This window comes from Fusarium musae, chromosome 7 (assembly GCF_019915245.1).
Source record: "Fusarium musae strain F31 chromosome 7, whole genome shotgun sequence".
NCBI lineage: Eukaryota > Fungi > Ascomycota > Sordariomycetes > Hypocreales > Nectriaceae > Fusarium > Fusarium musae.
In genome coordinates, this window is record NC_058393.1 from 1,262,343 (window position 1) to 1,277,491 (window position 15,149).

The 15,149-nt window shown below is 51.7% G+C and overlaps 4 protein-coding genes across 4 annotated transcripts; 2 read left to right on the forward strand and 2 right to left on the reverse strand.

Annotated features, from left to right (window-relative positions):
• Positions 1 to 413: 413 nt before the first annotated feature.
• J7337_009586 (uncharacterized protein) lies at positions 414 to 2,162 on the reverse strand (the record flags this gene model as incomplete). The annotated part of the gene is made up of 2 exons (XM_044827181.1): positions 414 to 1,299; positions 1,357 to 2,162. The coding sequence occupies 2 exons, from the start codon at positions 2,160 to 2,162 to the stop codon at positions 414 to 416; spliced, it is 1,692 nt and encodes a 563-aa protein (XP_044677775.1).
• A 2,535-nt stretch (positions 2,163 to 4,697) lies between these two features.
• J7337_009587 (uncharacterized protein) lies at positions 4,698 to 6,478 on the forward strand (the record flags this gene model as incomplete). Its single annotated transcript, XM_044827182.1, has 2 exons — positions 4,698 to 5,049; positions 5,106 to 6,478. 2 exons carry the CDS (start codon positions 4,698 to 4,700, stop codon positions 6,476 to 6,478), a joined length of 1,725 nt encoding a protein of 574 aa, XP_044677776.1.
• Positions 6,479 to 7,375: 897 nt separating this feature from the next.
• J7337_009588 (uncharacterized protein) lies at positions 7,376 to 11,607 on the reverse strand (the record flags this gene model as incomplete). The annotated part of the gene is made up of 4 exons (XM_044827183.1): positions 7,376 to 7,951; positions 8,024 to 10,810; positions 10,945 to 11,040; positions 11,131 to 11,607. 4 exons carry the CDS (start codon positions 11,605 to 11,607, stop codon positions 7,376 to 7,378), a joined length of 3,936 nt encoding a protein of 1,311 aa, XP_044677777.1.
• Positions 11,608 to 13,961: 2,354 nt separating this feature from the next.
• J7337_009589 (uncharacterized protein) lies at positions 13,962 to 14,990 on the forward strand (the record flags this gene model as incomplete). Its single annotated transcript, XM_044827184.1, has 1 exon — positions 13,962 to 14,990. The coding sequence occupies one exon, from the start codon at positions 13,962 to 13,964 to the stop codon at positions 14,988 to 14,990; it is 1,029 nt and encodes a 342-aa protein (XP_044677778.1).
• Between the last annotated feature and the right edge of the window lie 159 nt (positions 14,991 to 15,149).

The following is a 15,149-nucleotide window of genomic DNA, read 5'->3' on the forward strand; positions in this document are numbered from 1 at the left end:
CCTGCCTGCAAAGCTTGGGTTTGGGGCATTGGAGGTGATCGCGATGATGGAAGGCATACGAGGAGAAACTTCACCTTATAGTCAAGCAACAAACGCCTTTTGAAGGCAGCCAATTAAGGTGCCTTGGTAAGTACCACTAATATACCAGATCGAGCACCTGCTACCTTATGGCAGGCAGTTTTAATCACGTGTGAAAGGACACGTAGGTATGGTAAGCTCAACATCAGTCTGTAGAGTGCTATGTAGAACATGTAGATGCGACTCAGTGCGAGATGCTTAGATAGGCCGAACAAGCAAAAAGCTCTCAGCACATAATGATCAGCTCTAACGGGTATATTGCCATAATTCCTTAAAACTCAAGCCAAAGACCTGGATATATTGCATCTCCGTCTATGCATATCTTACAAACCATCTCAGCGCAACTCAACCGAAGGAAAGTAGCGAGGTCCTGCGAAACCTCGTGCCAAGACAGACTGTATATCAATATTGCTCGTGGGGTCGTGGTGGGAGCTCCACATCTTGAGTAGTATAAATCGACCTGATATCGGGGGGTCGAAGCGAATTGTGCATTTGCTCTTCTTCTTCTCTATGTTGAAACGGGCATGTGGAGAGAGCAGTTGGCCACCGCCAACTGCTCGAACGGCGTCTTGCGTAGCAGAGGCGTGAGCTTCCCAAGCTTCTGTTAGGGAGAAAGATCGGTTGGAGCGATGGTAATTGTGGTCCCGGTCCCGGTCACGATTCCGCTCTCTTTCTCTTTCTCTCTCGCTCTCGCGGCGCCGCGAAGATGGAGGATCAAATCCTGGGCCGCTAGTATTGGCAGCACTACTGTAGAGGCGCCAGTGGGAGGGATGGTGGTCGTCGAGGTATTCGGGATCAAAGGGGTTACCGCCATCATCGGAATCAGAGTCGAGGGTTTCGAAAGGAAGTGAGCCGATGCGGTTCGGCGGATGGTGTAGGAAACGGGGGCCATCAAAGTCGTCGTCTTCATCGTCGCTGCACTCAGTAGTGACTTGAAAGTCGGGCAGGTTGGAGGCGAACTCTTCAGGCATCTGTGGTGTCCGTGGTTCGTAATCATCGGCGTTGGTACGGTATGGGTATGCTGGCCGAGACCTCGTGGTCGTAGTGCCATTCTCATGATGCTGTACTGATATTATTTCAGTTGGGATGGGCTGAAGGACTCTCGAGTCCCCATCATGAGTTGGTTCATTCGTTGGCTGTGCGTATTGAATTTGGTACTGGGCTGTTCGGTTGAGCACTTCGTCTTGCTTCATAGCCACAAAGACCATTCCTTCTCTCACGCTGTTGCAGAATTAGCCATGTTGTCCGGATCATGCCGCGATGCATGGGACAACATACGGATGTGAATAGTTGGACGATGCAGGCGCCTTTATGACCAGCTCCTGGAGAGTAAAAACGGTGCCCCCTTGATGTCTCAACACTATGTTGCATCTGTTTCCCTTTGTGCAATACACCGAGTTGTCGTTTTTGAGGATATTCTCAGCGGCGTATGATAACTCATTAGAGAACATGCCCCCATCACAGCTGACGATCTCCATCTTGAGGTCTCCTTGCTCGACCTGGCCATACTTGCCATAACGAAAGCCTCGTAAGGCCGGCGCGAGACGATCAGAATCCAGCTTCCGGCGCTTGTGCCGTCGATTCGAGTCAGGGAGGTCAGAGGGACGGAGTGAAGGAGAGAAGTTGGGCGGCATGAGCGGAGGAGTTAGGCTTGGGTGGTGCTGGAGATCGAGAAGGGCCCGCAGGTGCGAGTTGGCTTCCTCGAGGTGTCGATCGAGGTCTTCGAGATTGGAGGATCTGGTGTTCTCGGTGGTGGCGGCAGCAGCCCGTATGCGGTCAGTACGTCGAGAAGTCGGCCAGCCGTCGTCCATGGGCCGCTCGAAGTCGTCAAAACCGGAGCCGGGACCCGGCGCTCTGTTCTCCAGGTTCCGGATGCGGTCGGCGCGGCGTGAAGCAGCTGACCAGTGCCGGGACTGAGGGCGGTTGGAGGCTGTCGGCGAGGGGCTGTCTCGGTCACGATCTCGCTGGGCGTGTGCGAGGGCTCTGAGAGAAGGCAGTCGAGGCGGTATGGGAAGCGGTGGAAAGTCGTCGAGGGGTTCTCGAGAATGGCGACGGTGGGAGTTTGAACCCGACCGGCCAGACATTTTGTATGTAGCTGTATGTAGGTATGAATTAACGGCGGGACTGGGGGGGTTCACTAGTCGGTGGGCGGTTATGGCTATGGATATGGCTCTGACTGTGACTGTGGATGTGGATGTGAATGTGAATGTGGATGTGGATGTGAGTTATGACGTGGGGTTGAACTGAAGCGAAGCGAAGAGGCTAGACTAGAGGGATGGCCGCTGATGGTCCCGTCTTTTTGCCAGATAAAATGTGACCGAAATAGCAATGATGATAATTTGAAGAGTGGTCGTTAATCGTTGTCGTCCAAGGGGACGGCAGTCAAGCAGTATTGGCGCACGGTACACCTGGCTCTCCAGGAGTAAGGTCATTGGTCTCGTCGTGATTTGAGTGAGAAGAACCCCCGAATCACAGCCCTGATTTTGGTGTCTTCTCGCTGGCGACAATCAATGGTTGAACAACAGGCTAGGGATTGGATACTGTGCGAATGACTCTGCCGTGGGGGGTTTAAGTCAGTCAACCATTGGCCTCTGCGTTTCGCTGAGCCGCCGCCCTACCTGTCATTTCATGCCCATCCTGGGCACAGGTAGGAAATACAGGTATTATGCGCCTTTTTCCGTATCTGCTCTCTCTACCTTGCAATTTTACTGCTGCTGCCAAGGTTGTCTTTCGGCCAAAGGTCAGGCGTACCACGGCACATGAGCCGTGACTCTGAGTAAAAGTCGCCGTTCTTTGGCGGGGGCGAGCGGAGAGACGGCGTGGTAGTAGAGGCGCCGGTAGAGACGGATGTTCGTTGATAGCTCAACTTGGCGGTAGCGGTGAGATATCTGCAGCAAGTATTGAGTGAAATACCTTACGGAAAGCCCTAATTACTAAGGGAGAAAAGGAACAGATCTGTTGTAAATTGTGAGAGGTGACAGAGCCATGGCTGGGCTGGGCTTGGGCTGGGCTAGGCCGACGGACCTTTTGAGTCGTCCATGATGGGTGGTAAGGTATGGGGATTAAGGCGGTAAAAGCCACATCAATGGATAGCAGGCCACAGCTTTGAATCCCAGCACTGTATCCGTTCGTCCAGAGGCTCTGGGCTTGAGCAGAGGCCAGGTTCTTATGTGCACTGTAGTCAGTTTATAGTGAGAAACAAGAAACCCTGGCCTGGTGTTGCAACATGGCTGAAACTCGTACCAATTATGTGTAACATTGTGCGAGTATTATGCTGTATTCAGCTATCAAGGCAAATGGCAAACCACTCAAACCCTCAAAGCAAATGACGACTTGTGAACTTTGAATGTCCTTATTAATCTCTGATGCTCAGGCACGTACGTACCTTGCCTTGTGCATTCTTGGTTGTTCATTGTACCGAGTGTGTGAAGCATGCACCCAAGAAGTCGCATATTTCCCCATATTGCCTTAGTACTTACCTGTGAATACTGCAAAGTCTTTTTGGAGACGGGCATCTTCCTTTCAGTCTGAGAAGATACCTTACCTACAGAAGAGGAAATACCTAGATACCTCGTATCATCCCCCTGCAGCCTGAGGTGTACATACGTGATATGCTTGCATCAAGTAGACTAAACGCAAGTCATGTATATTCAAAACCGTATAGTTTTGCTGTGTTACGTTTCAAAATCGTTCATTGTATTTTATTTTCTTCTGCTTCCTCACTACCAAGTAAGTCCGGTAAGTCTTTGCTGGTTGAGGGGGGCGATTCCGTAGTCCCCAAGGCACCGGGGGAATGTTTCATTGATTGCACGTGATATTCAGGGACCTTTTGTGCCTGCGATCTAGTTCCCGCCTGTCGGGACGAAATGATGTGGTTTCGATTCAACGAACAGCTCCGAGCTACTCCAAATATTCATCTAAAATGCAGTAAATGAGCGAAGGTTGTTTCACTTGCAGAATATCTAGGTAGGTACTTACAGAGGCATACTCTTTGTCCTTCACTGTAGATTCAGGCATCTCTATCTCTAAAATCTCGACGTTACCTGATTCTTGGGTTATCCATCACTTGGGCTTGCAGCAAACAGCAGCCTTGAAATTCCCCAGAGCGGTACAGTACCTAAGGTAGGTACAGAACGTAAGGTACCCATGTCGATCCCGCTAACAATATCATACAGCCAATCATTGTAGAGCTACCTACATAGTCCAGCTCACTCACTAACTTAACTTCCAGGTTTATAACCTCCTCGACGTGAAAGCCAACATTCGACCACTCAAGTTGTGATAGGCATCCTCGGCCTCTTTCTAGCAATCAATCAATCAATCAATCAAGCAAACAAGCAAACAAGACAGGACATACTCGCCCGTGGTCCTCTGTCTGGTGGATGCTCGCGCCGTAGATGAAAAGTGCTCTTGTTGACCGGGAGAAGCTGAATCTCACCCAGCAGGCTGGGCCTTTTCTATCACGCGTCTTCGCCTCGTCTCATTCATAACAAGCCCTCTGCGATATCGCTCTTCGGCCTCTCAGCCTTGCGCTGCGATTGACCCCAATCTCGGCACTTTATTCGCTTGGCTACATCTCATTTACTCCATCCTCCGACTTCACCCCAAATCTATCCGCGATGGACAAGTCCAACCAGGATCAAGGCCAGCAGCCTCAAGCTGAGCCCCAAGCACAACAACTCCCGAATGCTTCAGCGCAAGAGGCCATTCCTCATATCGATGCTCACGCTAGTATCAACGTCAACGGCAACGGCAATGGTATCCCCCAACTACCAGAGAATCTCCTCAACCCAATGAACTCTCAGGCGCTGAGCATGTTGGCCGATCCCTCACTCATGGCTGATCCCTCCATGATGGCCATGCAGATGCCCCTGGCTGACCCTTCATTCATGATGCAACCTGGCATGAGCTTGCCGAACGGCCAGAATGGCTTCAGTCTTCCCGTCGCTCCTCCTACCACTGTCAGCGCTGGTAAGTTTCTGCGCGCGCAAATCGTATCTCAACCTATCTTTTCTAACATGCGCCAGATGAGGTCGCTCTGTACGACCGCCAGATTCGCCTCTGGGGCATGGCCGCACAGGCAAAGATCCAAAGCGCAAATATCCTTCTCATCACCATCAAGGCCCTCGCCAATGAAATCGCAAAGAATCTTGTCCTTGCTGGTGTCGGCTCTCTCACTCTCCTAGACAGTGCTACTGTCACCGAAGCAGATCGAGGCGCCCAATTCTTCATCCCTGATGGTGAAGATGTCATCGGACAGAACCGCGCTCAAGTCGCCAGCGCTGCTCTACAGAAGCTCAACCCTCGTGTTCGTGTTCACGTCGATACAGAAGGCGTCAAGACCAAGGGACCAAGCTACTTTGCTGCCTATGATATTGTCATTGCCACTGATCTCGACCCTGAGTCTTTCAACATCATCAACACTGCCACACGCCTGAACTGCAAGGCCTTCTACGCTGCCGGTTGTCATGGCCTCTACGGTTTCATCTTCAGCGATCTTATCGAACACGACTATGTCATCCAGCGTGACCTCGGAAACATGCCCACTTCCCTCGGCCCAGAGTCTCGTACTCGCACTATCGTTGATGTCAAGACTCGAAAGGAGGGTCCCAAGACAATTGAGTCTGTCACCAAGCGCGAGCTCTACTCTACGTGGTTCCTCGCCAGTGACCTTGCTGTTCTTCCTGCCGAGTACACCCAATCCAAGCGACGACTCAAGAGTGTCACCCCCGCCCTTTCTTGCCTCCGTGCTCTCTGGGAGTTCATGCAGATCCAGAACGGCCGAGTCCCCAGCAATCGCGATGATCTTAAGCTGTTCACGCAGATCGCCACTCAGAAGCACAAGGCTCTCGGCCTTCCCAGTGAAACTCTCCGCCCAGAGTTTTTGCGCAGCTTCCTTCAGAACCTCGTTAGCGAAATCTCTCCTGTTGCCGCCATCCTCGGTGGTCAACTTGCCCAGGACGTCATCAACGTTCTCGGACAAACCCAGCAGCCTATTCAGAACATGATTGTCTTCGACGGCACAACCATGGAGGCACTCATGTACCCTCTTCACCCAGAAGGCTTACTCGGGGCATCACAACTCACCGATCATACTGTCCCCAACGGCAGTGCGCCTATGATTCTGGGTGGCATGGATGCTCTGCCTTTAGGTCTTGATCCAACTACCATGGCCACTCTACCTCACCATAATAACCCAATCATGATTCCTACTGGTCTCCCTCAGAACGGCAATCTTATTCCCATGCCCGACGGCTCCCTAGCCGATCCTACACAGCATTTCAATGCCGCAGGGCAGGTGCCTCAACAGCCTGTCCAAGGACACACGGCTCAGGTGACAGCTGAACAAACTACTCAGGAGACACCGGCAAACCCCAGTGCCTCTGAATCGAAGGATTAGACCAGCCATATCACCGAGATGCATCTAGAAGGACTTATCGCAGGACTTGAAAATTGGACAGGGCACTGAAGGGGGGTAAGATTTCGCCCGTACTATACTATAATTTGGGTCCGATCTCGAAAGTCAATAGAAGGCTCCAGCTTGGGGGCAGAAGGCTCGGGGATAGACGATACCTCTGTATACTAAATAAGACTACTCCGTACTCACGCATGACACGCAAGGGGCCGGAAAGATTTGATGCAATAATGAATATTCGTTTGTACCTCCAAGCCGAACATCCCAGCTAGAATTCCGTGCTTAACATGTCACAATTGCGATCTCAACACAGTCACTCAAGTATCACAGTCCTTTCAGCTTATTGACTCTATTGTGCTCTACCAACATGGGTAAGCAGACCTAGCTAATATATAATGGGGCATGATCGCGTTGCCCTGATGCTTTTGTATTCCTGTACCCTGCCAAAAAAGAAAACCATGATTGCCTTGTCGTCACCTCATTCTTCTCCTTGAGAGACGGGTATCGGCCCCTTTCATTGCATTCAAAGGGACTGCAAGCAAAAGCCATTTGTGATCCGCGTCCAATTCGCACCCCTTTCATATAGCAAAGCAGGAAGCCAGATGTCGAAAACAATGTCGCATGTAAATTCAAAAGAACGCAATGCATATTATCTGCCCCTTTATATCCGGGGGCATTCTTGCCTAACGCCGCCGATGCGAATAAGAGAGGGACTATGCCCTCATCGAAAACGATTAAATCAGTATGTGGTAACCGACTTTTGGGGTATAAAGTATTGGGTATCGTAGCAGCTGAGCTGCGGTAGTAATATGAAGGAAACGGCGGGTGAGCATTATCAGCTGTTGCTGAACATGACCGTGCTTCTCGACGTGCAGAATTCTACTAGGGACTCTCGTCAGTGGTGTCAATGGTGATGACTTTTCGCTGACTCTTGATGATTTGGACATCGTCAGAAGATTCGCCCTTAACTCGAGGTTCTTTGGCGGATGAGGATTTGCCCTTTGAGGTCGTAGACTCAGCATCTTGATCACTCGTCTTGTTGGAAGTGCTGGAACGGGCGATCTTGATTTTCGTCTTCGATGCAGTCTCCTTCGTCTTGGTGGCCTCGACAGCCTTGCTCTTGCGCGACTGAGCCACTCTCGGCTTCTTCGCCGGCCCAGGTTTAGTTGCAATGGGTTCAGCCTCAGTTGTCTTGGGCTTCCTAGGGCGCAGTCGTCGCTTGTGCGAATTGTCATCCTCTTCAATCACCACAGCAACATCGTCATTCTTCTTAGATTTCTTAGCTGAAGGCTTAGTCGCAACAACATCATCGTCTGGTTGCGTGTCAGAATGCTTGCGTTTGTTCAGCTTCTGTGCCGTAGGTGGCACGCCGATAGCAGGCTCGACGAATCGGACGGACTTGTACGGCCGCGCAGGCTTAGCTTGCTCATCTGCCTTGGATGAAGAGTCGTCACCATTCTATCGCGAGTCTTCTCGATCTTGGCCAGGCTCGCCCCTTTCTTTGCCATTTCGCTTGCGTGTTTGGTTCACGCTCCACCCTCTGATCTGGGTCGGCCCAGAGCTGGGCAGAGCCGCGGCAGACCCAGTCTCCTTGTGGTCGTATGGAATGGTCTTCAGTTCGGGCTTATTCGGCCACGCTCGGTGCGCGGGAACGGGGGCGGGTTGAAGCTTTCGATACTTGTTCCCAGCATCAGACGACCCTGAAGGGGTGGATCGATGACCATGAATCGAACTGGGAAGACCCTGAGGATTGTCTTGGGGGCTTTGAGCCATATGAGGGGGCATAGGAAGGGGGTTCGCATACGTTGGAGATAGTACTTGATGGGCGTAGCCTTGATGAGGCGAGGTCATGTAACCTTGCCCAGCAGTCTGCGGGTTTGGCAGAATTCGATCAGTCGCAATCGGCTGAAGCGGTGGTTGCCCATGTGGCTCGGGGCCAGGGTACCCTCGGTGATAAGAGCGAGGAGGACCGGGCGGGTAGTAAGAACCGGATGATCGTAAGCTGGGTTCCAACAGTGCCTCATCCTGAAGAGACTGGTTACGTCCTCGCGAAGGTCGCAGAGGGGGTAGAGGCTCGGCGCTGCCATTGTGAGAAAACGGGATCCGCGCTGGGGGGGGAGCTGGTGATGAATAGTGAGACGATACTGGGCCTGGTGGTGGTCCCGGAGGTCCGGGAGGAGCATTTGAAGGTCCGGCGGGTGGTGGTCCAGGGGGGGGAGGTTGCGACCAGTACGCACGAGAGTAGCTCGGCTCGGGCGCACCATAGATACTCATACGGCGCGGAGAGTACCCGGGATCAATAGGACGGCCGGCAGCCATGTGAGCATCACGGGGGTCTGTGTTTGGGTAGCTGCTATGTGACAGGTATGCCCCCTGATCCTGAACTGAAGGGCCCTGAGATGGATGGGGGGGAGCGTAATCCGGATGTCGTACTGGCGGATGCTGTGAAACATTGTGTTCCTGCATAGGTGGGTAGGCCATGGGTTCTCCAGGATGGCCATGCACTGGGCCGCTTGGTTGCATTGACATGTGCGCGCGGGGCTGGTGCATGTATCCTTGGGGAACCTCGACAGGGCTGGGATTGTATCGAGGATCGATTGGGGCCTGGCTTGGGGTGACAGGCGGGAGCTCGTTAGTCTGGGAGACGGAGCTTCGGGGATCATGTTCCAGCATTCCATGAGAAGAAACGGGGCCCAGTACCATCCCGTTCGAAGCGGCATCACGGTAGGATGGTTGTTCCTGAGTACCATATGGCTCGAGCAGAGAAGGCGCTGCTTCAGGGACAGATGCTGGCTCATAGCTCATCGCAAGTTCGGTTGCTGGAGCACCGTCGTAGACTGGTCCGGTCTCTCGGAGAGCGGCGGGTTCATTGGAAGCGCTTACAACATTGCTCAAGATAGCCAAGCAATCGAGGCCAACGCTGGAACTGGTGTCAGACGTAGGAGCGGGAGCAGGCTTTGAGTCAGTGAAGACATCACGAATAGCGTCGTAGCGAGCTGGCTTAGGCGCAGGCTTGGGAGCCTTGTTCGATTCTTCAGTCTCAAGAAAAGCACCAGCATAGGCAAGGACGGCGAGGTTCGTGAATCCAGTCTCGGGTTGAGGGGCCTCAACGTCCTCTCCTTCGGGCTCTTGTTCCTCACTTTCTGGTTCTTGCGACTCAGAAGCGGCTCGGCTGACAATAGGTCTGGCTTCAAGCTCCTTGGCGGCAGTGCCCAAAGATCTGCTTCGCAAAACCTCATCAGAACGTACATATTCAGATATAGAGATCTCTTCAGGGTCGACCTTTTCAAGTTTGCAAAATCGCCTCATCGAAGCACCAATCTTGGCGCGGTACGGGTTATCATCCGAACGACGGTGATTGGTAGTCTTGAGGAATGAACGTGAAGCGTGGGCAATCCGACCCGAAGGGTTGGCAATATAGACAACAGGCTTCCCTGGCATGACGTGTGGAGTCTTCTCTACCTCGGGAACAGGTGCATCTTTCATGATAACACCATACTTGGGGTGCACACCGAAGCGTTTGACCGTGTCTTGGTCAAAATCTTCGGGAACTGTGGTTGAAAAGTCGTAGCCATTGCACCAATGATCGACGTGAAGGCCGTTGCTGTTAGGAGTGTTGAGGTACTTGCCACGCTTTGCATGTGTATGACCCTTGCTGGAGTCATTCGTGGAGTCCCTGAAGCCGATTTCCCAGTCATTGAACTCAAAGGTCTTGGGGCAGTAAAGGCGACTATTAATGCCCTTTTCTCGCATAGATGGCTTCTGGTTATATACGCGGTAGCCCCACTGATCTTCATCGCCCATGTTCTTTGGCAACGGGGGGCTTCTTTCACGAGCAGGCAATTTACTTTGCGCCCGAGCGGCAGCTGCGGGAGTGATGCCATTGACAAGAGCGGGAGGCTCTGGAGTTCCTGGTGCTGATTCCGACTCAGCTGGCGTGCCCTCAGGTGTGGCCTCGGCTTCAGCAGCGGAAGCGAGAAGACCCTTGGCAGGAGCGGGAGCAGCAAGAGATGCGCCATCGTCAGCGTTGCTTCTGGTGTTCTTCTTGGGAGTAGGTTGACCGTCTGGTTGGTCTTGGGCTCTGCGTTTGTTGACACCACGGCCACGTCCACGGCCCTTTGAAGAAGCGGTGGCAGCGGTTGGAACTGCGGCTGTAGCAGCCGCTTCGTTCTCGCGACCCTTTCGCCACATGGAAGTGCCTTGGACACGAGAAGGATAAGGGACGAGATGACCATCTTGGTAGCATTCGTAGATTCCAAATTCTTCGTCATAATGCTCATCGCTGATGACCTTGTACTCATATTGATCATCGGCAATCTGCGTTGTGCGTGTCAGCTGTTGCGCCCCCAATTACCGTAATGGGTAAATAATCAATTAAAGTTGGGGAAAGCCAAGTGGTGAAAAAAAGGTAGAGTAGAGGCAGAGAGGTATGAAGGAAAACTCTGACTTACATCGACGGGAAGGTTCTTGTCATACAAGGAATTAAGAATTCGAGCACGGTTCTCTTGTGATTCGTAGAACTGTTCTTCAATCTCATCAAGACCGTTCTGTGGGGGTGGTTGTGTGAGTAAATTGCCAAGAGCCTCATAGTAATATCGGGTACGGGGACTGGGTCACGTCAGAGAAGAGCGACATACCTGGAATTCTTGTTCAGCGACGTAATTGTCGGCTTCATGCAAATGCTGGGCGAGCTGAAGGTCTCTGTCCAGACGACGCTTGTGCTCGGCGAGTTTGGCATCGAGGTTTGCTTGGAGCTCCTCCATGGCAGGTATGAATTCCTGGACAAGTTTATACTTGTCTGGATTTTGAAGAGCATCATCAATGGTGCGTTCGGCCAGCTCTTGCAGGGCGGGCTTCAGCGCGTGAGCAACAGCTTGGTAATTTGCTTTGAGATGCCGTTGACGCTCATAAGCAGCCTGTACACGCGAATCGGCAAAGTTCTTTGCTCGGCCTCGTCGTGAGCCACCACGGCCAGCCTTTGCAGTAGCCGCCTTGGATAGAGCGGTTGTAGAGCCACCTCTGCCACCACCTCTACCTCGTCCACCACGACCTCTTCCACCGCGGCCACGGCCACGAGTGGAAGCTTCCCTTGCGGGAGAATCGTTCTCAGGCATGATGAGTACAATGGGTCATGTAGCTAGAGGCGAGGAGAAAAGGTGAATGGTGGTGTTGGTTACTAAGGTTGATGTGAGGTGAGGTAGAGCAAGGTAAAGTAAAGCAAAGTAGCGGGCCGGGTACAAGCTTTTTCTGGAGGTTAAAGGTGTGAGAATGTGCCACGCGCCAGTGACAGGGGGAGTGAAGTACCTGGGTAGTCCTTGAGCAAGGTAATGAGAGAAAGAGAGCGCAGAGGCCGTACGTGACTTTTGGCGCGATGAAAGAGCTTGTTCGTAGCAGAAACGCGGCGAACAGAGAGAGACAAGTAGCCGCGTGCGTTGAAGAAGAAAGGTTATGGAAAACAAGGCGCGCTGTGTTGGGGGAGAAGGAAGATGATTACGGGCGTAGGATGAAAGTGAAGTGAAGTGACAGTGGAGGAGGAATCTGAATCTGAATCTGAGAGACCGGGTCTGGAGGTGTGAGGTACGTATAGATCAGAAGTTTTTGCCTGCTGGCAGTGACCGCAAGTGCCACGCAACTACACCAGCAATACAGCAGCTGAAGCAAAAATTGACAGATCAGAGAGATTGGCCAGCTCGGTATCACGTAGGTGATGATGAGTAGCAGTGATCAGCTGGCGTGCCGAGTGGTTGAAGTCGTGAATATGAAGGAGGTTCTAATGTAATGAATGAGACGGAGAAGCACTTCGAGTCCCTTTTTTTCCCAATAATACCGGCCCCCCAGCAGCATGACCCAAACGGGTGAATCCAATGCGCCAAACAAGCCAATAAAAGCGGGGGTAAATCTGTCTGCCACTGTAAGTGCGCTGCAGGCCGCTGTAGAGTCTGCTAAATGCCCTCAGAAATTATACACCCCTGATCATCGGAAATCCACCAGCCACGCCCATCGATTTCACTCTAAGCCGTTTCGGGCACTTCCAGGACACAACCGAGTCAAATGATTGGCCCGGTACCCTTGATTTTCCGTTCACCGCGGCTCCGTGACCCCTGTCAATGCTAGGTTTGGCATTTTGCAAGGAGCACTCCGGATTCTCTCGATATGAGTGAGGCTTGACTCTGAGGTACCGCAGATTTGGGTTTGTTTCCATTGTGAATAAGCACCTCAATGCCCGCATTGCATAGTACTTGGGTAGGTAGCCTACCTAATCTAGGTACAATGCAGGTGGAGATTCACCAAAGGCTTTTTTTGTCATGCGGGTTAGCCAAACGAATGTTCTAATCAATGCGACGCAAGACGCAGACAACAATGAATAACGGTGGATGATCAGGATATCTTGGATGTTCACGGCCCAGCCTAGCCATGGAGATAATCGGCTGATGTTCAATGATCTGGAGCCCCCTGGCCTATCATTCTTTCACTCGCACGAGATCGGGTTACTGAATCTTTTCGGAAGCGCGGGAACAATAGCAAGAGTTGCACTTGATACAGGGAAAACTGCTGCACCCACCACTCTGAGTCCGTACGTTTGTAACAGCTGTTCATCCTGTCACTTTGCTGTGGAGCCTCAGATTTCTTGTCGACGGAAGACAAGGCATGGGCATTAGCATACGCCACCAGTTGTGACACAATCTTCGGAGTTTCGGATGACCCACGATATTGTTATTGTCACTGTGCATACTATTGTACGTTATTCAGGTAAGATTTCTATTGTATTGACGTGATGCTACTGCTTGTCACTATCAATCCCCTGTTCGTCGCTCGTGGCACTGTCAGCTTGATGTTATTAGTCTCCGATTGCAGCTCACCTAAGACCCCACGATCAATGTGCAGTGTCTTATATCTGGTCAACTATGTTTAATTATGTGAGCGTTAATAGCTCTAGTGAACTACTGCATGCTGTCTTAGATTATTGGAAGCAGTATGTTGTCCTTCAAGTTGGGTGTTCCACGACTGAGATACTAAATTCGCATACATGTTTTAAAAACGGGACGCTCATAACGAAGAGACCCATTAGACACACAGAATTCATAGATAATAACACATATGGGGCTTGTCCTATATAATCAATATATCCCTCGCATTTCTATGCCGTGCTGTTGATTTCATCCACAAACTCATTCTCATCGTCTTATCATCCATCACTCACCCTAGACACTCATAATAAACTCATCTTCAGCCCCGCATTTTACAGACTCGCCTTGCACTGGAGTCAGCCCAACCCATGGAAGCTCCCGGGAACTAAACAAACGGTGCCGCTGCAGCGTCAACCAATCATATCACCCCACACACAGATCTGGTACGTACCCATAAGACAAAAAAAGGAAAAAGTAAGTTGCTTCAGGAGATCGGCTTCAACCACGTGCATTCAATCGTGACGTGACGTCGCGACAGAGCCTCCACCTCCGAAATCACCATGGGCAAGAAACGGAAGCTGTCGCAACAGAATGCGCCCAATGCGCGCCCAAAGAAACTTACTCACCAGAACAAATCCGACCAGAAGAAACCGTCCAATGGCCCCGCGAAGAAGGGCAAAGGCAAGCAACAGCATCAGAGTGATGATGAGCCAACGATACCCTTTGAGCCTCACCACCGCATACTGCTTGTGGGCGAAGGCGATTTGAGTTTCGCAACGTCTATCATCAAGCATCATGGATGTGCAAATGTTACTGCTACGGTTCTGGAGAAGGATGCAAAGGAATTACTGTCCAAGTACCCCCACGTCGAGGACAACATCGCCGTGATTCGCGGTGATGCTCCCAAGACCAACGAGGCCAACAGAGAAGACAAAGACACACCTGCTAAAGAATCGGAAGCAGGCGAAACTAGCCAAGGTAACCAGAACGAGGGCGAGGACACCAATGGCGAAAGCGACAACGAGGAAGACGACTACTACGACTCAGACGATCCCGACGCACCACCAAAACCTGAGCGAAAACTCACTCCAAACAACAAGCTCCTCTACAACATCGACGCTACTAAGCTTCCTAATTCACTCATACGCGCTCGCTTCGACCGCATCATATTCAATTTCCCTCACGTCGGCGGAAAGTCCACTGACGTGAATCGCCAAGTTCGCCATAACCAATCCCTCCTAGTTTCCTTCTTCGAGCGCGCCATTCCGGCGCTTGCGCCCGACGCTGCCATTGTCATCACACTATTCGAGGGTGAGCCATACACCCTCTGGAATGTCCGAGATCTCGCTCGCCATGCTGGCCTGCAAGTTGAGCGCAGTTTTCGCTTCCAGGCTCGCGCATACCCCGGATATAAACATGCACGAACCCTGGGCGTCGTGAGGAACTCGAAGGGCGAAGTGAGCGAGAGTGGATGGAGGGGTGAGGAGAGGGCATCGAGGAGTTTTGTGTTCAAAAGGAAAGAAGATATCGCTCCGGTGGTTGGAAAGAAGAGGCGCAAGGGTGATGATTCATCTGACGATGAGGACTGAATTGAGGTGTTGCAACACGAATAGAAACAGCGTAATTGGAGTCTGGTGTTATAGGATAGCAAATATAGAAATGCTGAGAAACAGAATTGAATTCCGAAAACGTGAGATTGCATTTTAATCGGCATACTGCCAGGGTATCTCGACCCCAAGCTTTCCGTG